Genomic DNA, 25,724 nt, shown 5'->3' on the forward strand with positions numbered 1-25,724 from the left:
CCTGCGCGGAGGCGGTTGGAGGGAGGCCCGATTCCCCTTTGTTCACGTTCGCCATTTTGCGAGGCAGCGGCAGTGGCGGCGGCAGCGGCGGCTGGAGCCTCTGATTGGGTTTCGGAGTCCGGTACTCGAGCCAATCAGCGCGGGCAGCGAACCGGGGGAGCGAGGCACGGTGAGTGTGAGGAGCCAATATCCAGCGGCCCAGAGCCGGCCCCAGCGCCCCGATTGGCGGGTCTCGCTGACCACTCAGGAGAGGCCCAGGCGCCCGTCGAGCCCCGGGAGTCGAGCTGAGCCTAGCCGAGCGGGGCGGCTGGCGGCCCGGGCCCGGAGCCTGCGAGCTCCACGGGGCACTCCCGGGCGAGGCCTGCAGGGGCCGCCCCGCGCGAGAATGGCGCCCCCGGGAGCGGGCACTTCAGGGTCCCGACCCTTGCATGGTGGCAGTGCCACTTGGGAGTGCTTTCCTTTTCCCCGACCCTCAGGCCCAGGTTCTCAGGCCCCAGGCTTGGGGGTGGGGGGCTTGCCTGCCGCGAATGCCCCTAAACTCAGGTACACACGCGCGCCCCGGGCCTCGGCGGTTTCCTCCTTATCTTTCCGGCTTCACACTTAAACCTGCCCTTGCACTCTACGCTTCGGCCCTTGAGACGGGAAACACGTCCCGCGGGGCCCGCGCCCCACAGCGCTCGTGAGGAGAATCTGCCTGCAACCCCTCTGGGTCGGGAGGGAGGCCTGCGGAGGGTGGGCGCCGCGGCCACGGGGCCGTGAGTGCGGCGGTGGCCTCGGAGTGCTGCACGCCCGCCCCCACAGCCGCCCGGGTCGGGGGAGGAGGTCCACTAGTTCGCCCACTCCCCCTGCCCCGCCGCGCCCCTCCTCCCGGCCCGCTTAGCCCGGGTCTCCGGCCCGGCGCCGTTACCACCCCCTTTGGCTCGTCATTTCCTCTCCTCCCCGCCCCGCTCTCCGTCGCTGAACCGCACACCTCCGTCTCGGAGCCCAACCGAACGGTCTCCCTTTCTTGCCCGGGCTTGAGGCCAGGCCATTTGGTGCCTAGAACCTCACTCTTAGAAGATTGATAGCCTTGTGCATTCTTTTTCCTGGAGGCAGCGCAACTTGCTGTTCTTGTTAATAGTCTTGTCCATTGCTCATTCTGTGAATTCTTCCTTGGGAATGTAGTACAGTAATATTTTTTTTTTTTTTGGTTTCACTTTTCTATGTCACTTTGAATGTGTCAGGCTAGGCTTTTGGTTGTTTTCTGATACACTTTCTAATCCCGTGTTAACTTTTTCTCAACTGATATTTAGAAATTTAAGAGTGTTGTGGGGTTTTCTTTAGGATGAGAGTAAATATCCGGTGGCAACCAATTATCCAGCAGTATGTGCCAGGCATCATCCATGTGCTAAGGAGGGACTGGGTGGAGGTAAGTATCTGTGCCTGCCTGGTGGAGACTGGCAAGTGAACAGCTAGTTAATGCCTACGGTTAGAGCTATAAAGGAGCAAAGTTTAGTGCTGTGAGGTATTGATGCCTGAACTAGCAACAACCTCGGTGAAATGCTTCTCACCACCACACTTTCGATTAGCTTTGACAGATGGTGGGATTTCCTCAGGCAGGAAAGATGAAAGAGCATTGCTCACAGAGAAGCATGTGCCGGGGCTTCATATTGTGCTGTGTGCTTGAGGTGGAAAGTGGGCAGTAGTAGTGAGAATTTAGGCAGGAAAGCCTAGTTAGTAAAAAACACTTGTATATCTTGCTAAGGAATTTTTCGAAAGCAATTTTGTCTGGAGGTTCAGGTAGAAGGGATCTAGAACTGTATGTTTTCCAGAAAAACAAGTTTTCTGACTTGTGGGTTCTGCCCCCTAACATTGGCTGACCTCTTTTGGGGAAGGAAAGCTTTTTGTCGTAGGACTTTAAAAATTATTTTTGCTCATGTGAAGTATTTGGTGCATTCCCTGGCACACAGAGTAAGTTGTCACATTTACTAAGGTCCTACAACTGGCAGATTTCAGGACGCTTCTAGTCCAGTGCTCTTTCCAGTACTAAAACTTTGGGGACAATTTTTGTTCTCACTTTTTATAATGAGTTTTTCTTTGTTGTTAAATATTTTCTAAATTCATTTAATTCCTACATTATCCATATTGATAGATGGGGCAGGTTATATTTGCCTTTGGAATAGATGTTTTAATCTTGGTAATTTAAAAATGGGTATATCTGTAACATCAAAACCACCAAATACTTTTGCTAGACATCTTTCTAAAAGGCATCTATAATATAGTCACTTTTTTTGCTAAACATCTCTAGAGTCTCCATCTGTCTGTGGAACAACTTCTTTGCCTTGCATTTTGAGAGATGGTAGCGTGGCCCCTTGTGCTTCTCTCTGGACATGGGGTCTTTTAGTCTGTTCATATGCCGAAATTTTCCTGGAGTACTCTACCCCCACCCACATCATCACGTAGCTGAATCCTTCTCACACTTAAGACCAGTTTAGATGACACCTTTTCTAAAGACTTCGTTGATTTATCCCCAGCTAGAAGAAATGTCTGCCCTCACAAAGAAATCACTTTTCTCCCAGCTCCCATATTACTTTGTTTCTCTCTCAGGATTCTAGTACACGTTTTCACTATGTTACAAAAGTTAAAGACTCTTTGAAGTTAAGATCGTCATCAGATTTCTTTTTTATTTGTTTTGGTTTTTTGTAAAGATGGGGTCTTGCTATGTTGCTCAAGCTGGTCTCAAATGCCTCACCTCCCACCTCAACCTCCCAAAGTGCTAGGATTACTGGAGTGAGCCACTGTGACCTTCTTTTTTATTTTTAAAGCCTTTAGAATAGTGTCTGGCACATCATTAGTGGAGAGAAGTAACAAATTAGGAAGCTCCAATCCAGAAACCTATAGGATGATGGGGAAGCTGGACAGCGCTTTGTTGTCTGTCTAGTCTTACTAAGCATGTATCAAGACCCATTTGTTGAATTATAAAATAAATTGAATAGGGTAGTGCTGCTGATAATTTTTTATGATAGAAAATATCAGTACATCTTATGTTGTATAAGGATAAATATTATTTCAGGAAACTTTTGTTTCAGTTACATATGTTTTGTTATGTGTGCACTGAGTTGAAATAGCAAAATGTGTTTCTCACTGTGGGTTGTGGTCCAAAAAGTTAGAAAGCTACTGTTCTAGTCTTTGCCTGGTAGTCATTGTCAAATAAATATGGTAATTTGAGGGCTTTTCCTATCCTTATACTAGTTGGGTTTCTGGAAATTTTGGTTCACATAGATGAATTCCTAGTGGTCGGCTAAATTTCAGCTTCTGAGCCTTGAAATGGTGGGGTGGGGATGATATAGGAAGAGAATTTTTATGCTAGCCAGAATAAGCACATACCCCACACTCTCTTTTCTGATTCTCTCTATTTGAGGAAAAAAATTCAAAACTTTGTGTTACGAGCAAGATGTGGACAGACTAACTCTGCCTGGCTTAATTTTGTCATGATCTTGGGCAGAGAAGCACTTTAGGACAGACAGTGTGTCAAATTATATTGCAGTTCTGCTAACTGAAGCTCACAGTAGTAGGAACATATGGCTTCAGTGAAGCTGGTTGCTTATAGAATTCACCATTAACGGTCTCAATATCATGCTACAGCTGAATCACTTCCTCATTAATGTGAGAGAGAATTGCTACTAGATCTGAAGCTGTTTCCTTTTTTATTCTTCAAAGTATAACAGATTTGAATGTTCTTTTTTTTTTTTTTGAGACAGAGCCTCACTTTGTTGCCCGGACTAGAGTGAGTGCCATGGCATCAGCCTAGCTCACAGCAACCTCAAACTCCCGGGCTTAAGCAATCCTCCTGCCTCAGCCTCCCGAGTAGCTGGGACTACAGGCATGCGCCACCATGCCCAGCTAATTTTTTCTATATATATTTTTAGCTGTCCAAATCATTTCTCTCTGTTTTTGGTAGAGACGGGGTCTCACTCTTGCTCAGGCTGGTCTCGAACTCCTGACCTCGAGCGATCCACCCACCTCGGCCTCCCAGAGTGCTAGGATTACAGGCGTGAGCCACCGTGCCCGGCCTGAATGTTCTTAAATTGACTCATATATATTACCAGGATAAACTAGTAAGGAAAAAAATCTGTTTGATGTCTTAACTATTAGTCATTACTGTGTGCTTTGTGATATATTTTAGTCTTATGTAAATTTCTGGAAATCAGTTGAGGAAGGATCTCATATAGGAAGGGGATTTGAGGGTGAGAGAAGTGTTGAAATACAGAAGACATTCCTTTTATGATCCTTATTTTTTAGTCAACTTTTTATTGAGATATAGTTTAGACACAAAATGTAATCATTTAAGTGTACATATTGATGAGTTTTGACACATTTATACACTTATGCAACCACCACCACAATGAAGATGTAAAACACTTTCATCACTACAGACATTTCCTAGTGCTTTTTCACCTCCCCCTTTGCATCTCCCTCCATTCTCCAATCCCAGGGAACCACTGATCTGTTTTCTGTCTCTACATTACTATTTTCAGGATTTCACATAAATCATATATATTCTCTTATGATGTTAATTTTATTAGTTTAGAAACATAAATGTATTGTGCATTAGAGACAAAGCGTGTTAACTTCCCTAGCAGAGCTACTTAGTCTGGCTGAAAACCTGATTTTCTATACCATGCCTAGAATCTCTCAGGAACAGACTTAGTAAACCAATTCAGAAGAGACTGGTTGGTGAGTATGCAGTGAGAAATAACTACCAAGATGTGTTGCTTATCATATTTGCTCCTTGTTGGTCAATCTATATGTAAATCCAAAGTATAGCTAGAAATTTGCCTGGTGAGCATTCTGTTAGAGCAAGGGCAGTGCTTTGGGGAACCATGTGGCCATCTTGCTGTGATGGCATAACCTGTTATTTATGATTCATATACGCTTATGTTACATCCATCTTGGTTATGAGTAATGGGCTTGATTAATTTTTATTTTAAATTTTATATTTTCCCAGCATCTAGTATAAAAATATTCAAACATACAGTGAAGTTAAAAGAATTTTATAGTAAGCGCCTGTATACCTACCACCTATAGTTTACTGTTAACATTGTATCATACTTGCCTTACCAGATACCTATCTCTCCATCCATTCATCTATCAATCCATCTTATTTTTTGATGCATTTCAAAGTGCTTACCATATGTAGCAGACTGGAGTAACATGGTTAGTGGGCAACAATTATGTGTTACAGTGTAACTTTATTCTTTAAAGTATAATGCAGACCTGAAAATAAGTGTTATGTAGTTCTTATAACAAAGCAATATTGTAGCTTAATGAGTATTTCTAAGGTGCAAGTGTTGCTCTGGTAATATCTGGAAGGTAAGGTTGCTAATAAGAAATGACCAAAAGCATTTTAAAGAATATGAAAATAGCATTATATTGTTGTTATGATTGTACCATGTAATCCTGATTATAGTCAGTGATACTGAATATAAGCATTTCCTATTCTCTTATCCTGTTTTCTTGCCAAGAAAGTACAGTGATAAGTTATCAAGGTTAATTGTCTGGCCAGGCCTTTATCAACAATCTCACTTTAGTTTCTTTCCCAACCTTTCTAATAGGTGTGCACCTCATAGTCTTCTAGTATCTCCAGAGTGAAGCTCACTGTGGACAGGATTCTAACTTGGAGGGACCATGGAGCAATATACAGCAAACAGCAATAGTTCCACAGAGCAAATAGTTGTGCAGGCTGGACAGATTCAGCAGCAGGTATGAAGTAAAACTACTTTTAACAGTACTACTCAATTGGTTGGAATATTACCATGGAGAATTATTTGAGAAGTACCAGATCTTGTAAAATATTGTGTGTGATAGCTTGTGAAGTGCTGTATCCAGTCCATGACCACTTAGAATCTGCTCTTAATGAGGACCTGGTTTAATAATAAATTGTCCGTTTTAGCTCATTAAAAGTAAAAAGAACATAGTCTATTTTTCAGATGGAAATTTGGAGGGTTTTTTGGTTTGTTTTTTCCTGGATTCAATTTATTGTTTTCTCTTTTTGTTTGAGCTAACTTGTGGTTTAGTAAGGGTTTGGCCACAACAGACAAAGCGTGATAGTCAACTTCCAGGAAATCCACTGTTCTTTGATTTGGTCCACTACTGTTTTTACCTATTAATCAAAGCTCTAGTTTAACATTAGGATAATGTTTAGACAGCCACTCTTATGGATAAGTACATATTAGAAAGGAATTTCTTGCTGCTGGTTTATTCCTAACTGATAGATTGCTTTCTTGAATCTCTATACAGATCGCATTTTCTGATGCTTTATGCCTGGGTTTATTTTAGTAAAACTTCATTTTTTTCCCCCACTCCTAGAAGAAAAGAAATTTATTATGCTTCAGTTTGACCTTAGGCCAAGATTGTTATCTTGGGAATATTTTATTTTCAAAAGAGAACTTAGCTAATGCAGAGGTAATGTTGATGGAGAATTGTTCTGATCTAATGATCAAAGGAAGCAGCCACTCTTGATTAAAAGAGATTAATTATTTAAACTCTTGCTGGCCTTCCCTTCCACACAGATACTGTGACTCTGGCAAGTGCCTTAGAGAAGGGGCTTCCTCAGAGTCCTCCATTCATAGCCTTGAGCGTGGATTTTTGTTTTGTCCAAACTGACCATTAGGGGATATAAAAATAAGGTTAGATCACTGAAACCATGGCTTCTGAAGCAGTCCAGTTGGGGTAGAAATAATCTTACCTTTAGGACACAAGAGCAGTGACCTAATGAAGATGATTTTGGTTCACAGTGATTAGTTTATTCTTCCTTTCTTGGTGATTGCATTTAGGCCCCCAAAATTGTTCATTGTCACTTGAGGCTGTTACAACCTGATAAATTTGTTCTTATGAACTCATTTGAGGAGATAAAAAGAACATTAAAATAATTGTATAAGCAGAAGGATCAAATTCCTATTTCTGAAGAGAAAGGACTGCCTTGCAGATTTTTGTGTTAATAGTAACAGCTATTTTGATGTTTTTGCATCATGGAAGTGGAGACAAGGGCTAATATCTTTGATCCTGCTACGCTCAACACAACAGCTTTACATTTTGAAAGTCCTGGGTAGAGTGGGGCTTTGGAAAGACTTCCCTCCCTCTCCCTCAAGAGGTAAGGAGGTGACCTCATGTCATGAACTATACAATTCCTTCCTGGCACATTTCAAGCTCTTCCTGTTCCTGTTCTCAGCAGCAGGGTGGTGTCACTGCTGTCCAGTTGCAGACTGAGGCCCAGGTGGCATCCGCCTCAGGCCAGCAAGTCCAGACCCTCCAGGTAGTGGTGCCCTCTCTGATTCTCTGTGAGCACTGCATGAGCTTCAACTCTCCTCATGTCTGGTGCTATTTGTATTAGGATCTCAAGTAGGAATGGCAAAGTCGGTTGCATGTCTTTGATGCTGCTAACTTTTCTTTGAGGCTTATAAGATGCCAGTTTCCTAATGTTTTGTGCCAAGTCATGTAGTGAGCCTGTATCAATTTTCTTGCAAATTGCATTTGGCTAGTGTGCTGCTTTGGGAATGCCTGGAAAAGAAATGGTTTAAGTGACAGGAAGAAATTCTTACACGTGGCATTAGAACTTATTCAGAGCTTGAACTCTGTGTCAATTACATGATAAAACTTAATGATTATTTGTATTATAGTGAAGGAAGTATATACATATGTAAAGACACACATGAACTATATTAGATTGTGCTTTATTTTGATTAAAAGGGCAACTCAACTGCAAAATAATTGTTACACTTGGCAAGTTTTATCTAAGCACTGAGTCCTGCTAATCTTAACTGACGTTTTTTCACTACCTTTCCTGGGGAAATAATGACCTGTCTTATTACTAAATCTCTGCAGAGATTACCCCACATACTTCTTGGTTGGGCAGGGATGGATATGCTTTCTATAAGTCTTAGGTATTACAGCCACTGTAAGAATTCTTAGTTAACCAATGCAGTTCTTTAACATTATGTATGGCCAAGTTTATCCTAAATTGGGGCTATAATTTGGCCAGTTACTGTAAAAAATAGGATTAGGGAGCACAAGTATACTCTGTGTCTAGGTTACTTTTACTAAAATGACTATATTAATATTTTTGAGAAATTGGCAAGATTTGGGTGCCCTTTTTTCCTCCATTGAATTAGAAATGATTTAAAGTAGGACCTAGAATATAGAACTGGCATCTCACTCTATTATTTAATACTAGTGCTGCTAAGCATCCTGCAGTTAACTGCCCTTTATTGTATAATATTAATAATTATTTTGCTTTACCCTTTAAGTCCCACCTCCACCCCGCCATCACTAGTGTTTGGTGATGATGTCCAGCCAATTCTGAATATAAATTAGGCTAAAAGAAGCTGAGCTTGTAGTTACTCCCAAACTGTATTCGAATCTCACAGTCCAACAGCTTGTTCATGTTTTCCATGCTTGCTTCATCTTACTCATAGATAAAACAGTATTTTGGATTGTCATTAACCATTTGTGGAATGGGAGTGTAACATGCTCTTAACTGTATGGCTTCTTGTCTGATGCATGTGTCCTTGTAATCATTGTTATGTTGTAAATACAGTGGGCTTTTTGGAGTCTCAAATCATTTATCATGTGCACAATGACATGTCAGTGGGGGGAGAAATTAAAGTGAAGGATAGCCAGAAAATTATTGATATTTATGTTTTAAAACTTGTGTTCCCTGCTTATATAGATTTTGTTTAAAAGAAATGGAAACACTTTACAGAAAAAATAGAAACCTTTCCTCTAGGGATATCATTATATTTGGAGAAATTTAAATGGTTCTTTCAGTTACTCATGTAATAAGTATTCTGAGAAATCTTTCATAATACAGAATATGCAAACATTGGTATAGCAAAGGGAATTTGGTTTGGAATGGGGAAGTAAGGGAAGGAGAAAGCATGAGAGCCAGGCTGTAAACTCCTTAAAAGTGAATTGGAGTTCTCAATGGGCAGTTTAACAAAACCCAGGATTGGAATATTCCTGGTAATTCTGATACAGTTGTGGTGGTGGTGGTGGTGGTGGTAGGAGGGTCTTACTACCTGACCTGCTCATCTAGGACAGATTGATCTTTTAATTAATTGCCGTTGTTTGAACATACTTGCACTATCATTAAGAATGAATATTTTACATATTCATTCTATATGTATTATATATATATAGTCTTTTATTGTGTGACAAATAATTCCTTGAAACAAAGATAGAATCTGAAAATGAAAGTTTTGAATTTTTAGCTGTTATGTTGATCATTTTTCTAAAGTGGCTCATTTTTTGGCTTCCAGAAAGCATTCTACTGGGTATTTTTGTATTGAGACTCAAGATGTGACAGAGCACTTGCAGTGACCTGGCTTTTAGAGTAGTCTTGTTTACTTATACGACCCTGAAAGTTGGGAATTGTATTTGTACACTTGACTGCTCTTTGTAATTTCAGTATTTGTCATTGGTTCTGGTAAAGCTAAAATAACTGCAGGTATTTCGGGTCCAACATGAGGAACTCTGCTGTGGAGATTGCAAACTGACCAGAAAATGTTTCCAGAAAGTCTTTAGTAGTGAGCTCCTTAAACAAGAAACATATCTAGAATTCACAGAGTGAGGTAAAGAGGGTAAAAGGCATACATTTCATTTTTGCTTGATAGACTATGGCGAGAAAAGGGTCTTCCGTATAAGCTTCCAGAGCCTTGTTACTCAGTTTCCTGGAGTCATTGCTGGGTACAGTTTGGTTTACTTTCTCCAAGTTATTTAGAATTTGCACTCAGCCACCATTACCACCATCACCTCTCCCTCTCATTGCCTCCTCTCCAGCCCTAACTAGAGACCATTCCTGGATATTAGTTTAAAAAGGCAAATAGCATTGGCATCTTGATTTTAAATGTTTGTCATGGTTTTAGCCTATGTTTGGTGCTAATTGCCTTTTATCTATTGAGACTTCCCAAAGACTCCGGCTATAGTCCATTGTATCTGACCATAAAGTGTTGAACTTGGCATTTGGTGATACCACAGATAATTTGAGGATAACTCAAGGACTCAAGACATACTTTCTTAGTGTCTCTCCTACCTTTTCCTTGTCTAGCAAGGCAACAAAATAGTTCCAGTGATTGTCTTTTGGTAAAAACCATTTGGTGTCTTATGTTATTTCATTGTTTTTATTTTATTTCATTCTAGGTCCAGGGGCAGCCATTAATGGTGCAGGTCAGTGGAGGCCAGTTAATCACATCAACTGGCCAACCTATCATGGTCCAGGCTGTCCCTGGTGGACAAGGTCAAACCATCATGCAAGTACCTGTGTCTGGGACACAGGGTTTGCAGCAGGTGAGTGATATTAAAAAATGTTTTGACAGTATATCAAAGTAGAGGTTTCATGTTTTTGTTTTTATTTATTTATTTATTATTTTATTTTATTTTATTTTATTTTTATTTTTTTTTTGAGACAGAGTCTCACTCTGTTGCCTGGGCTAGAGTGCCGTGGCGTCAGCCTAGCTCAAAGCAACCTCAAACTCCTGGGCTCAAGCAATCCTCCTGCCTCAGTCTCCCGAGTAGCTGGGACTACAGGCATGTGCCACCATGCTCAGCTAATTTATATATATATATTTTTTAGCTGTCCATATAATTTCTTTCTATTTTTAGTAGAGACAGGGACTCGCTTTTGCTCAGGCTGGTCTCGAACTCCTGAGCTCAAACAATCCGCCCACCTCGGCCTCCCAGAGTACTAGGATTACAGGTGTGAGCCATCGTGCCTGGCCCAAAGTAGAGGTTTTAAAGACTTAGATTGTTATAAACTGATAGTTGATGCTGCGTTTAATTGCTTCCGGAAACCCCCATTTTGCATTTAGTCGGTTTTCCACATTTATAGTAGTAGTACCGGTGATATAAACTAGAATTTTGCAGAAATTGGACATCTCCAGTAAGGATTAAGATATTAAGCATCATCTTGAATTGCTCTGAGGAATTTTGTAAAGAGATGAGAACCTACTTTATAAAGTATTTCATTGGTGTGACTTATGTTCACACTCTTGGGGAATTGGGGGAGGGAACTTAACAGTCGGCTTTGGAAATTGTTGTTTTCAGTCAAAAATGTTATTCTTTTCATTTATTTTCATGTAACTTGTCATTTGTGTTATCTAACAAGTACTAAAAAAGAAAATTTTTCAGTCTAAAGTTATTACACACACCTAAAGCTATACTTAGAGCAAAATTTATAGCCTTAAATACTTTAAAGGAAATGAAAAGCAATGATATTTCTCTTAAGACGTTAGGGAAAGAACAAAATGAACAAAAAGTAGGTCAAAATTAAATAGAAACCTAACAAAAATGTAGAAAGCCAGGTTCTTTAAACAGACCAATAATATAAGTAAATCCATTTGAAAGACTGATTGAAAAATAAGAGAAAGATAAAGATTAAAAGAAATGTGTGGGAATGTTACATATAACTCTATAATGTCAGATTTTAAAGTTAGAGGAATGTTTATCATCAAGTTGGCAGAAATTAAAAAGGGATTATATCCACTGCAAAAATAGATGTGGAGAAAAGGAAACCATTACCATTATTTTTGGTAATTTCAGATTATAAAGTTATTTTGGAAAGACATCTCACTATCACTTAAATACATAAACTTTTTGAGCTAGCAGTCCCACTTCTGAGAATTTATCCTATAGAAAGAAAAGCATCAATATCTAGGGAGACGTTACAGAGACATTCATCACAGCATTAAACTAGCAAAAAAAAAAATTGTGATCTGAATGTCCATTAATAAGGATAAAGAAATAGATAAATCATAATATATATTCATATATGGAGTTAAAGAAATAGATAAATCATAATATATATTCATATATGGAGTATCATGTCATCGTTAAAAGGGATGAACTGTTGACTTGGGGGTGGTTAATAATGAAACATTTTTAGTGAAAAATAATTTGCAGAGAAATATATAATGTGTGATCTTATCTTTGTAATTAATACCCAAGCCCCCAGAGTATATATGTTTATGAGCATGGAAAGGGGATGAGGGAAAACTTAACTTTTTACTGTATCTGTATCTTTATATTGTTTCAGCAGTTACAACAATCACATTAATGTCTTAGTTTTTCTGGAGGAATTTAATATGAGTTGGAAAAAAATCAGCCATGATCACACTGCTTATAAATCAAACTTGTTATCTTTGCAAATTCCCTTGTGTTTTTATGCAAAATTTTGGGGACATAATTTTTTATGCATGTAGGCTTTTTTTTCTGTTTAATTTAGCTTATTTCTACATGGTTTTCCTGGTTGTCATTTTTAATTCTTTCATAATGTTCAATCAATTTGATGAATCATAATTTTCAATTTACAAAGTATACTTAAAGATTTTGTTTTGTTTTTTGCTTTTGTTAGTAAAGTTGCTGTAAATGTATTTTGTCATGATAGTTTCATTAATATTTTTCAGTTGAATTCTTAAAGTAATTTCTTTGGAGTGAGGGTTGCTTGGGCAAAGGGTAAGAGCATTTTTAAGCCTATTGGCTTATTTTTGCCAAGATAGAATTGTAGTTGGGATTAAAAACAGTTTGCACATTTCTCATGCATAAATGTATGAGGCTTTAAATGTATTTTGAGTGTGTGCTCTTCTGTTTCCCATGCTATATCATTTCTGTCCTTCCTCTCCACTCCCGCCCCACTTGCTGCACCTTCTTCACTGTTGAATATAGACACCGTGATTCAGAGCTAGGAACAGTGTTCTGTGAGTGTAGTGACCTGACTTTCATTACCAGGTCTGCCATTAAACAAGTTTTGACCTTGGCCAAGTCATTTAGTTGTTGTTTTTCTCATCCAAAAATACAGTTTATGTTGGGCAAGATCTAGGGTTCATTCTAGCTCTAAATTCTGTGGTTTTATGGGGCTTTGTTTTGTATTGTTTTGCTGTAAGAGATCTTGAAAGGGTGGTTTTATTTCCCTGGTTCAAGTGGGGCTATAACTAAGCATGCTGGAAAAATTTTCTGTTATGTGATTAAAGCTCTAGGTGAGATTCCATAGCCTCCCTTACAATGCTTAAGGCTTTAATTCCTTTTGTATAAGAGATTGTTTCTCATTAGTGTTCTCTGGCCATTTTTTAAAGAAGAGTACTTCTTAACCTTTTTTGGATGGTATTCTCCATTTTAGAATTTCAGTGAAATTCTCTGCCCTCTAAGTAAAAGAGCAGATGTCCAGATACTTGCAAAATTTTACATACAATTTTAGGTTAAGATCTTTGGCCTGATAAAGACAGTTAAACCACAGTAGAGAACCAAAAAATAGATGTAAAAATATTGGAACTTGGTATGTAACAAAAGCATATTAGTGAAGAAATGGCTCAAGAATGATACAGAAAAAGAAAATTGATTTCTACCTCATAGTATATTAAAAAATACTTGCTAGATGGATTAAAGATCTAAATAAAAAAAAGCATTTGGAAAATTTAGGAGAAAATACAGAAGAATTTTCTTTATGCTGTCAAAGTAGAGAAGGATTTCTTAAAGACAAAAAAAAAAAAAACAAATTGATTTGATTACTTTAAAACTTGTATACATTGAAATATTATAAGTAAAGGTAAACAAGGTCCAGACTTGGAAAAGGTATTTTTAATACACATAACTGGGTTTGTACTCAGAATATATAAAGAATTTTTATGTATTCGTACAAAAACAACAATGCAGTAGAAAAACAGACAAAGAATATGAACATATAGGAGAGGAAATTCTAATAGCCAATATAAACAGGTATACTTTCCTATATGGAACTCAAGAATGATATAGATTTAGATAACCAAATAAATTTGTTTACTTATTTATTCATTTGCCAACACTTTTTAAGTGACGATTTTGAGCTTAAATGTTTGGAAAACATACCCTCCTTCCAAACTGCCAGCTCTGTTGAAGGAACAGTCCAGTCAAAAATGTTTATTGATGGAATGAATGAATGGTTAAAGAACTAAGGGGAGGGGAAATGAGGGAACTAAGGGGGAAACTTAGTAGCTGTGTACTCTAACTCTTTTGGGTTTGGGGATATTCTTGAATGTAAAATGCTAGAAATATTGGGCTGTGGGGCCTCCTAAGTGCTTTGTCTTTTGATCTCAGAAAAAATGTGTCCAGTAGTCACTATATGGAAATAGGATTCTATACACCCAACATTTATTTAAAGTGTTGTGTTACGGTTTAAGTTACAAAATTTCAGAGAAATATTTTTCAATCTTGTCAGGTTTCTGATTATACTCCTAATAAAGTGGCTACAGCCATTCAAACAAGAAAGAAAATAGATTTGGATAACATAGGATCCCTGCTTTCCATAATTGCTGTCTGAGGTTTAGCTATACAAACCTAGGAAGAAAATAGGAAATATAAATTAACAAAAAAATTGGCAAATGTTAATGACAGTATTGACTATTGGTGAGGGTATTGGAAATAGGAATAAGAGGAATATAATCTGTTACATTGCCTTAGTTACCTATTACTGTATAACAAATTATCCTAGAAGTTAGTAGCTTAAAACAACACACATTTATTTTATAATTTCTGTAAGTCAGGAATCCTAGCACAGCTTACCTAGGTCCTCTCGGTATCTCTCTGGAGGCCCTCATCAAGGTGTTGACCTGGGCTGTGGTCAGATCAACATTTGACTAGCGTAGAATACATTTTGAATATACTACGTTAGGATACATAATATTCTGACAAATTTACAGATAAAATTTGTCTATAAAAAGTACTTCAAAGTGTATTTTCAAATGAACGTGCCTTTAAAATATGTAACCATGCCACTATCTTTCAAAAAACTGACACTGATTTCTTAATATCATCGGGTATCCAGTGTTCAAAATTCCCTGGTTTTTTCATAAATAGGAAATAAGTTTATCTCTAGTTCATTAATTGAGGGCAGAACAGGACTCCTGTCTTTTTTCCTCTGAACATTTCCTGCTTTCTAGAGAAATTTGGATAACTAACACTCGGACCAAAAGAGACCAGTGTCAATAAGGTGCTATCCTTTCTTTGTGTTTTCTACTGCAGATACAGTTGGTCCCGCCTGGACAGATACAGATCCAGGGTGGGCAGGCTGTGCAGGTGCAGGGCCAGCAGGGCCAAACCCAGCAGATCATCATCCAGCAGCCCCAGACAGCCGTCACCGCTGGCCAGACTCAGGTAATTCCTCTGGCTGTCAGCATAGGAACACAACTCTGTTTTGGACGAGTCAGATAACTGAGTCAAATGTTTCATGTGTGGTAGAAATGGGGAAGAAAACCATTCAAAAAAAAATTTTTTTTTAAAGGACCACATGGTTCTTTTCTTTGTGGGTGTCTTTGGAATTTATTGAATTGTGTCTTTATTTCCTACAGACACAGCAGCAGATTGCTGTCCAGGGGCAGCAAGTGGCACAAACTGCTGAAGGGCAGACTATTGTCTATCAGCCGGTTAATGCAGATGGCACCATCCTCCAGCAAGGTAAGTATCCCCATAGGTTTCTTTGGGACTCTTTGGGCCGTCATTTTTGTTTGTCCCTTGGGCACCTGCTTCAGAATTTTAGTGGTGAACTCTACATGATGTATTTTTTGAACAAAAAAATTTTCTTTGAGTTCTCCATTGATTGTTGGTTTCTTGTCACCATACGTGACCAATACTGGTTCCATTTGTAGGGGTTCCTACAGTGTCCATTAAGACTGGTCCCAGGGATTGTGTAAATTTTTAATGCTTTTAGGGAAGAAATGTTTCTAAATAGAAGATTGGAAATAGGGAGTTTTTTTAATTGGTAAAGGTAGAAACTGATCAGGAACCACTCCAGAGTGTTGTTGCTTGTTTTTTGTAATTTTTTTCAGGATCACTCCATTATTAATGTATTCCAAAAAGACTTCTTATAGACCTACTTTATATACACTTTACTAAGAAAGAAGAGTTCTCAAAGAGCCTCTAGTTTTGTGAGAAAGACATGTGAACAAATAAATACTATGCAAGGGCCTTATAGAAGTGTGTTACAGGAATAGATGGCACACAAATAAGGGAGGAGGAGTGCTCAAACTGGACTTGAAGGCTTTTGGAAGCATATGTTAGATAATGGGATAGTTAAATCAAGAAAGGACATTTCACTTAGATTTCATGGCTAAAGATTTGACTTGTGGTTAAAATTTTGTGTTATACAAGGTCCAGAGAGTATAGTAGTAACCATGTGCTCTCATACAACTCAGGAGAAGGGCCTAAAATGGATTGAGCCCCAGCAAGAGCTCAAACAGAATGGTGAACAGATCCTCAAATGCTGCTTTTGATAGTTTGGGGACTTAGAATGTTTTATTTGATTGTAAATTTTAATCCTGCAACTGACTCTTGGTCTGTTTGGGGTAAATAAATTATAGTTTATAAAATTTCCACCCTGAAACAGATTGTTCATATGTACAAGAGCAGTGGATATAGCTGTAGTCAGATTGACCCATGGGAGGGCAGGCCTCCAAACTTTCTCAGTTTTTGAAAACTGTTACTAGAATTCCCAAGGAAGTATCCATTTCAAGGATAGATTTACTCAGAGCCAGGTCCTAGACAGTTAATAGAATTTCAATAATTGCAATTACTTGGATTCTGTATAGCAAACCAGAGTGGAAGAGTACTTTTTCTCCCCTTGTGTCTTTTGGTATGTTTTTCCAGGGTGAGTGAATGTGTGCCAGATAGAAGAGGGACTAACTATGTTCCCTTCTTTCTGTTCTGTGTGCCTGTTTTTTTGTTTGTTTTATGTTTTGTTTTCTTAAAGTTACAGTCCCTGTTTCAGGCATGATCACCATCCCTGCAGCCAGTTTGGCAGGAGCACAGATTGTTCAGACAGGAGCTAATACCAACACAACCAGCAGTGGGCAAGGGACTGTCACTGTGACACTGCCAGTAGCAGGAAATGTGGTCAATTCAGGAGGAATGGTCATGGTAAGAAAATTGATTCTTCAGCTTTCTGTTCTCATGTAACATAGTTTTTTATATATCTCTTTGTCTTTGAAATTTTCTCAAACTTGCAACTTGATGTCTCATAAAATGTGTTTATAACGTTAACCTCTTGGGATTGAGATTGATCCTTAAGACACTTACAGTGATCTACTTTTACAATAACATTATGACAAACTGTAATTAATTCTGAGCACCTACTATGTGCCAGGGACTATTCTAGCACTGGAGATATAACAGTGGATAAACAGGTATAACTATCTGATTTTATGCAATTCTATTCAAATAATGAAGGGAAGGATAGGGCACTAATCTTTGGGTAATAGAACATGTATTGCCTATGGTGGATGAAATAAGACATAAACTAAAAATTACAAAGATTTTAATTAATAGAGAAACCAAAAATGTGATATAAATATATTGGAGGATAGAGAAAGAGAGTTGGGTGGGGTGAGTGAAAGCTAAATCCTCCTATGTCAAAATAGGATGTTAGTGCACAGGACTTAAAATGGATAAATTAAGAATGAGTAGTAGTAGTCTGCACAGAGGTGGAGGAAACTAACAGGAGAATCAATACAGCCATTCACAGTGTTTGTAGTAGGGCAGGGGGTGGGATACAGGACCCTGTTACTTGTTGCCTCATACATACGGTAAAATGTTTTACTTGTTTTGTTTTTTATTTGCTTGTTTAGAAAAATTAGGATTGAATTATATTGTAAATTAACTATGTAATTAAAATTATTTCTGTGACTATTGGCATTTAGTAGCAGTTGGTCAATCTGTACCTGCCTTCCTTTTTGCTGTTTTATTATCTTATGACTCCTGTTCCTTACTATTAGATGGCAGCAGACATACCTAGGAAATAGATCCACCTGTGGACATGAATGTGGGCATGGTTATGTCCTTTGAGTATGCTCCTGAGCCCCCTATGACATGATCATCTGGGGTGTTTGTTTAAAATGCAGACGTTTAGTATAAATGTTCTCCAGGAATCTGTACTTAATCAAGTACCCCATAAAAGTTACTTTTTTGTGTGGCATTCAGAAGAAAATAGATTAACAGGGACCAAGAAACTGTTTCTTGTGTCCATACTTCTGCCACTAATAAGCTCTGGTTTCCTGTTCACACAGATGGTACCTGGGGCTGGCTCTGTGCCTGCTATCCAAAGAATCCCTCTACCTGGAGCAGAGATGCTCGAAGAAGAGCCTCTCTATGTGAATGCCAAACAGTACCACCGTATTCTTAAGAGGAGGCAAGCCCGGGCAAAACTAGAGGCAGAAGGGAAAATTCCAAAGGAAAGAAGGGTATGTAAAAATAACATGGGGAAGGATATAGAAAGAGAACAGCAGAGTTCTACTTTTGAAATTGTCTTTTATATGGTTTGTTTTTTTGAGTACCTTCCAAACAATTGAAGTTAGATAGATAGAAGTTAGATAGCTGGTTTTGTAGAAGTTAGCATTTGTTATTACTGTATGCGGTTTCAACTATAACAACAATCAAAAAAACCTCAATGGCTTAAACAAGATTTTATTCTTTTTCTTACATGTAAAAAAAGTCCAGTGATAAAATTGTCCTGGACCAGTAGCTCATTTCCACAGTTCTCAAGACTCATTCTTCTGTCTTACTGCTAATATTCTTAGTCTACTCTTCGTAGTCCAAGATGACTGCTTGAGCTCCAGCCTAGGAGCAAAGAGAACAAAAAAGTTTCTCTTTCAAGGAAACTTCCAAGAAGTTCTGTACATCTTGTTAGCCAAAATTTGTTCACCTAGTCACACTTAACCTGCAAATAAAGCTGGGACATAATAGTCTTTTTACTGAGCAGCCATTTGCCCAACTAAAATTTGGCCTCTTATTAAAGCAAAAGGAAAGAGTATATATTGGGGGGTGTAGGTAGTGATCTCTGCAATACTTTCTTAAAAATTGATTTAGCATTCACATTCTTATGGTAGATATATATGGTTAGCTGCTATCTTATTCACTTAACTGTTTTCTCCAAAGCTTTCTTCGTCATTCAGAGTCATAATTGTCCCTTGTGGCTTTGATCACAGTTGTCTTAACCTTTTCAGGATGAAATTTGTGCATTAAATAACTATGCTGGTTCTGGCTAGTATTTAAATGGTTTATTTCTCTTGTAGAAATACCTACATGAATCTCGGCACCGTCATGCCATGGCACGGAAGCGTGGTGAAGGTGGGCGATTTTTCTCTCCAAAGGAAAAAGATAGTCCTCATATGCAGGTAAGAAGATTTATACCTTTTATTCTTCTCTTTATTATTAGATATTTATTTATTTATTTATACGGTTAAGCGTTCAGAGGTGTCCTCTTGCTATTTTCACACTCAGGGACTAATCACATTCTCTAAACTGGATGTAGTATTTTATCTTTTTAGATTCCCTTTGGTCTCAAAAGCACTAAAGTTTCTTAATTCAGTGGCCTTTGTTCCCTCTTCACCTTTGCAAATTATTACTATTAATTGCTTCTTAAAAATCTCACTTTTCTTAATTTTCAAGGAACAAGTTTCGTTGTCTCTTAGTGTAAGAGTAACAGCAGCAGCTGAAACTTATGTGAGAGGCATTAAGAAATTTTTGAAACATCTTTTTTTTTTAATTGAATCTTCACAGCACCTTCAAGCCCCATGAGATAAGAATTATCATCTCTGAGTTTACTTGGTCCTCGTGGGAAAAAAAAAATAATCATCTCCATTTTACAATTGAATCTGAGGTTTAGAGAGATAATTTGCCCAAGGTAAAATACTTAGTAAAATAATGCAACTGAAATTCAAAACCAGTTAGTATAACTCCAGAATTTACTCATACTGGTTCATCCATCTAATTCCACCAGTTATCTTACAAGCATTTCTGAGTCAGTATATCCAAAACAAAACTCTTAATTTATTTATTTATTATACATAAGCACACATCTCAACAAGTGACATGTCTGTCCACCTAGTTGTTAAAGCTGGAACTGTCCAATTCTTGAAGAAGTCCTCTTGGTTTTTATCTCTAAAATATAATTTGTTAGTTTATTTTTTCCCTCCCAACTGATGGCCTGGCTTAATCCTCTCTTCTTTGGCTTAGATTAAGAAAACGGTTGCCTAATTGGTCTCTCTTCTTCCACTCTTGTCCCCCTCTAGTCCATTCTACACATCTTAGTGTGATCTTTTTAAAGTGTATATCCTGTCACGTCACAGTTCTCCTCAAGCTCCTTCAGCCCCCATCCTCTCCCATTTGCACTTGGACTGAAATCCAAAATTTTTGCCATGGCCATCAAGGCTTGCATGTTCCAGCTCCTGTCTACTTCTAGATTCATTTCCTCCTGCTTCTTGCTGTCTATGCTCTTGCTCTCTGCCCAATGCTGTTTCCTGCCATGGGCCTTTGTCCTTAACAATTTCCAGTCTGTAATTCCCTTCACTTCATCTCTTTGCGTGGCTGTCTCTCTTTTATCTTTTAGGTCTTGGTGTAAACCTAAGAGGCAGTGCCTACCCCACTCTATATAGAGCATATCTCTTCTATCTCCCTATTTTTTTACATCTTCCTTTTCTTTTGAGTGTAATAATAATTGAATGGTTGTGTTTAATTGTTCAAAATTGTTTTCTTCACTAGACTACAAGTTGTGTTGGGGTTAAAGGATTGTTTTGTTCTCTGTTGTATTTATTGGACTTAGTACTATTTAAGTAATTAGTTGTGTTTAAGTGCTAACTTAGTTGTGTTTATTGGACTTAGTGTCCAGTTCTGAACAAGCTTTAAGTAAATGTGGAATTAATGGATTCCTCCCATATACTGATAACTTCATTCTGCATGAACATCACATTCCACCTGCACTATTGCAGTATCTTCTCAATCTCAATTAATCTCCACTAATTGACCTTATGTAGTACTGCCAGATCAGTCTTTATTAGACAGTATTTTTTTAAATCCTGTAAGTCCCCTGCTCAATGATGCATGCTAGTTCCCTATTTCTTAACTGCATCCAGTCTCAAACTATTTCTTTATAACTTCTAAGCACCTTTGCCTCATTACCCCTCTAAACAAATGTAACCAGGTTTCCTCAGTGTCCCCACACTAGAGCAGGTGGGGATCAAGGGAAAAAACTTCCCCTTCGCCTTCTGAAGCTTTACTGAAAAACCAATTCACAAAAGGCAGATTAATTGGTGAAAAAGCATATGAGTTTATGTTAAAGTGTATAGCACAGGTGCATTATAGGAGAATGACCACCCAGTAACCCAGTGAGGTACAGATGATTATATACCCTGCTTGGGGAAAGGGTGATGGGGAAGTGTAGATGATTTTAGGGGGGTAGTAAGTGATTTTTATGGAAATTTATTGTGCTTAAAGAACATACAATGGCCTGAAACAAAAGGCCCACAGAGCACACTATCGTTTGTGACAAAAGTCTTTCTCAAGTTTGTTGACAAACTTCAGTCTTAGTTCCTGTGATATGAGTTCATTTAATGAAAACTCAGGGAAAGGACCAGAGATAATTGTTTTCTTCTTTGGCAGGTCCAGATAATAGGCAGATAAGGAACTTCAGAGACCAAATTCATCCTGTGCTTTGGGAGAAAAAGAAGATTGAGAGATGGGGGGAGGATGGGTGTCAGAGAGACCTTACAGCTTTTTCTTTAGTTCAGCACGTCAAAGGACCATATTTTGGGGTATCAGTTTCTGAGCCCCAACAAGCACTAACAACTCTTCCAGTGCTATTAGTCCTCACTGGTAGTGTGAGAGCCTCTCCTTTCTCATTGCTGTCATTGCTATTCCGTCGTGCAGTGTGAGTGTGGTCTGCCAGCTCTAGGAGTGTATTGTCCTAGGAACTCTGCTAATTCTGTTTGCTAACAATATGACATTGGTCAGTTTACTGAGTATCTTTTAGCCTTTATTTTATAGATAAAGGCTATCTTTATCTGTAAAATGGAATACCATTGGATACTTAATAGGAATGCTGTGGGGATTTCATGCAATAATCCACATTAAGCACCTACTTAGTGCTGTACCTAGTGCATGGTAAGTGTGTAGTAGATGCTAATTATTGTTCTTGCTCATTATTCAAGACCTAGCTCCAGTCCTTCCACCTCCAGGAATTTTTCAGCTTCTTCAATGTTGCCTACTGAGGTCTCAGGCCCTTGGTATGGGGAAACTAAAGGTGATTCTTGTGGAGTGCTGTAAAAAGCCTCCAAGGACTGATGCTGGTGTTAATACTGCAGGTCTTAAGTAAGAAGTAGCACACAGAGTTTAGTGGAAAGAAGATTAAATGGGAGTTGAGAGATTTGGGAGTTAGCTCTTGCTGGACTCCTAAGTAACTTTCTAAATCTAGTCCAGGCAGATTACCCATCCGAGCTTCAGATTTGTCTACAAAATGAGTGCATTAAAGTGTTTAGATTCTAAAGTTCTAAACTTTACAGCTAAACTTTACAGTTTAGAACTAAAGTTCTAAACTTTACTGCCCTGCCAAGTACTCAGTATTTAAATGTGATGATCAGAAAATAATTACAAAAATACAGCATGACATGGTTTCTCTGGATGTTTTTCTTAGCCACCTGAATACCCTTAACCCCTTAAGGGTAGAGTACAACACAAGATGCTCAGGAAAGAGATAGACTAGCAACTCTGGAGTATTTGGCCATGGAGTGCCAAACACGTATCCCCTTAAGAATAAGGTTTATTGTCTCTTCTTGCCTAAAGAGGCTGCACTTTTTAAGCCATGTGTGCAGATTTAGATGCATTACAGGCCTGCAAAGTTGTGTGTATTCTGTTGAGGAGAAGTAGTGAGAGCCAGGAGTTCCCTCTTGCTTTTGCAAAAGACTTTAATCATTATTTTGCCATCTTTGTCTCTAGGATCCAAACCAAGCTGATGAAGAAGCTATGACACAGATCATCCGAGTGTCCTAACCCCAGGCCATATGATGGAACTGATCAAGGTCTATTCCTTGCTACTGTTTCCACTGTTCCAGGAAATTGATCAGCTCTTCCAATGGGACACTGATGATCACATTCTGCCCTTTTCTACAGGACAGAAACCACTTAGTTTTTAATAAGTGGCTCAGTATTATAATTGCAGTGATGTCTGGCAAATTGAAGTTGCAAGCCTTTGTCTTACTCTTTTAGTCAGGACCTGTTTCAGACTGTTGATGACATTGATGTTTCATGGATTAGGATGATGCAAGGAGACACATGCCAGCCCAGCAGTATGCAAGCACTTATATTGACTGGTAAAGCCAGCCAGCCACCTCAGCAAGGAAGAACAACCTTCTCAACCTGAACTACAATCGGAGAAGCCTTTCAGCCTACTCCTTCCCATGGAATTTACACAGCATCCATCCCTCTGGTCAGGGATCTCTGGCTGACTAAATGGACACTTTATATTCAGAGATGGCTTCCAGGCGGGGAAGTTCCATCCAATAAATTCTCTAAGATACATTCATCCAATCTGTGGTAATAATAAGAATTTCTGTCTGCCCAGATGGTAGGTTGGTATCTTTGGACTCCAACCAAGAAAAAGCTAACTGGGGGTACAATGATAAAAGACTGGAGCACTAAAAATATACATTGCTGAATCTCTCTCTTTTTTTTTTTTGGCTTTGAAAAGTTGTGCTCTGCTTGTCCCTCTGTTGACAGGTCATCTGGACCGTGGTTCTTGCTGTGGCTACTTCTAAGAATTTAGAGGGTATTGGACTTGGAAACTGCCTTTCCTAAGAGAACAAAACTGTTCAACAACTTCTGTGCCCAAGAGCCGAGGACATTTGTAGTAACTCTTAAACAGAGAGCCAAACTAGTGATTTTCAATCATAGGCTTTGTGACAGCATTTGGGGAATTGTCAGCCTAGGAGGAGAGAAAGAGACAGTAGTACATATACCCCTATGTTGTCATAGAGCATGATTCTCCAGTGGATGGATACCTGGGATGGATTATTAAGATAAAGAGACTAATTTACATTTACACTAAAACTTTTAACAAGCACTGAAAGGGAGATGTCTGAGATTTGGTCCCTGACGATTTCTGGAAAGCACTGCTTATTCACGCTGTTCTGGACATAGTCCAGATTACCTGCTAGAGCTTGCGGTGGATATTGGCTTCACTCTTACCACACATTGTGCTGGCCCCAGAGAGTGAACATTCTCATTCTTCCCGTGGCAGCTGATTCTTTGGTGCCAGTTTTCATTTGTTTCCCTTTTTCCATAGGCCTTGCACAGAAAGGTTTTCACATTGCATCCATCCTGTGGAAGTAAGCTGCAGAACTGGAAATAGAGATGCCTGCAGGGTCAGGAACTGGGCAGTAGTTCCCAGAATGGGTTGTGCCTCAGAAATGTATTTCTTTTCTATATGTTGAACCCTGGGAGAACTAAGATATTTCAGAAGAGTTGGCTGCCTTCTCTGGAAGCAAAGAAGGAAATTCTTCTGAAGAACAGTTGGGGTTGATTTAAATACCAAGAATAAAGATTGGTCCTTTCTTCTTTGACTTCAGTCTAAATATATTAAGAACAGAAAGGAAGTTAAACTCCAAACAAAAACGTCATCACGGGAGATCATTGTTACAATAGAAGTAGAGGTACAGAGCTATGCAAAGGAAACAGGAAGTGAAATCTTCCTAGCCCAGGGGATCTAATAATCTGTCCTGGCTTCCAGATGGCCAAAGGGCTGATCCTTTGGTAAGCTCGCTAGAAATCTCTGGCTCTTTACAAGTGTTTCATATATTAACCTTATTCGGTAAAGTTTTTCAGATGCTAGATTACTAAAAACACTGAGGAATTTATATTCCTTGTTTAGGAGTCCAGGATGCAGAGTTCAGAAAGAAATTTCTCAAACCTACTTTTTAGTGTTCAAGCCACCAACAGTTCTAAAATGCTATTTATTTGTGTCTATAAGTTTGTACATAGTAATACCAACCTCATTGTTGCTGAATTTTTTTTGGTCGGGGGGAGTTTGAATTTTGTTTGAATTGAAATGCTTCAGTTGTCATTTTGTCATTGCATATCAGATAGCTCATGACACTTTTGTGGTCATTTTAACACACTATAATAGCCCACAAAGTGGGGGCAGGGTGTTGATGTTTGAATTTTTTTCTTTGTTACTAGTTATTTTACTCATTTTTCCTTATGACTGTAGTGTAACTTCACAGATGCAGAAAGAGTGAATGGATGAATGAATAATTGGTTTAATGCTAGTTATGTCACTTCTTGAGTGCTTTTTTTTGCAGGATAATTGTAAATGTATATATTTTAATTGCACTGGTACATTGAACATGTCAGTGTCTATACCACTGGACCAACAGAGCATTTTCTGGCTATAGGGTGCCTGATACTAATAATGTTTTGATTTTCCTTTGGGACTCAACTATATAGGTTTTTTTCCCCCACCAGTAGGGGGACTACAGGTGATTGATCATTGATGTCATTGCAATTGTTATTTTTTAAAAATAAATTTATAAAAATACTGAAAAGTGATTTGGCTTTTGAGGAGTCTGCAACCCCTGGGTCCTAGGTTGTGTTTATATTGAAATTGTTACCTCTGTGGATAGTGTCAAACTTGTGTCTTAGCCTCTTGGTTTTATCTCCCCTTAATTTCTTCTTCCCTTTTGGCCCTTCTACTCAGCCGTCACCTGTGGGTTGATCACATATTTGGTGTTACTACTGGAAGTGTGCATCAAAATGTATTGAAGTAATTCCATGAGTAAAATTTAGCCCTTTCATTTATCATCAGAATGGCCTAGATTTATTAGCTGTTATGGACCTAAAGTAGTGAAGGTGTACCTTTTAGATTTTTTTATTTCCTTAGAAAACCAAAGCAAAAATACTTTTCT

At 38.6% G+C, this 25,724-nt stretch overlaps 1 protein-coding gene across 11 annotated transcripts; it reads left to right on the top strand.

Annotated features, from left to right (window-relative positions):
- Positions 1-40: 40 nt before the first annotated feature.
- On the top strand, positions 41-25,368 carry NFYA (nuclear transcription factor Y subunit alpha). Of its 11 annotated transcripts, none has more exons than XM_045543641.1 (11): positions 278-543; positions 1,293-1,408; positions 5,595-5,742; positions 7,211-7,297; positions 10,177-10,323; positions 15,025-15,156; positions 15,351-15,456; positions 16,748-16,914; positions 18,060-18,233; positions 19,065-19,166; positions 22,762-25,368. In XM_045543641.1, exons 3-11 carry the CDS (start codon positions 5,668-5,670, stop codon positions 22,813-22,815), a joined length of 1,044 nt encoding a protein of 347 aa, XP_045399597.1. In that variant the 5' UTR covers positions 278-543; positions 1,293-1,408; positions 5,595-5,667; the 3' UTR covers positions 22,816-25,368. The 11 variants fall into 11 exon arrangements, with proteins under 11 accessions (XP_045399595.1, XP_045399600.1, XP_045399604.1 ...); XM_045543640.1 differs by having other exon boundaries at positions 1,324-1,408; XM_045543639.1 differs by lacking the exons at positions 278-543; positions 1,293-1,408 and adding an exon at positions 41-169.
- Positions 25,369-25,724: the final 356 nt, after the last annotated feature.

This window comes from Lemur catta, chromosome 2 (genome assembly GCF_020740605.2).
Source record: "Lemur catta isolate mLemCat1 chromosome 2, mLemCat1.pri, whole genome shotgun sequence".
In the NCBI taxonomy this organism is placed as follows: Eukaryota; Metazoa; Chordata; class Mammalia; order Primates; family Lemuridae; genus Lemur; species Lemur catta.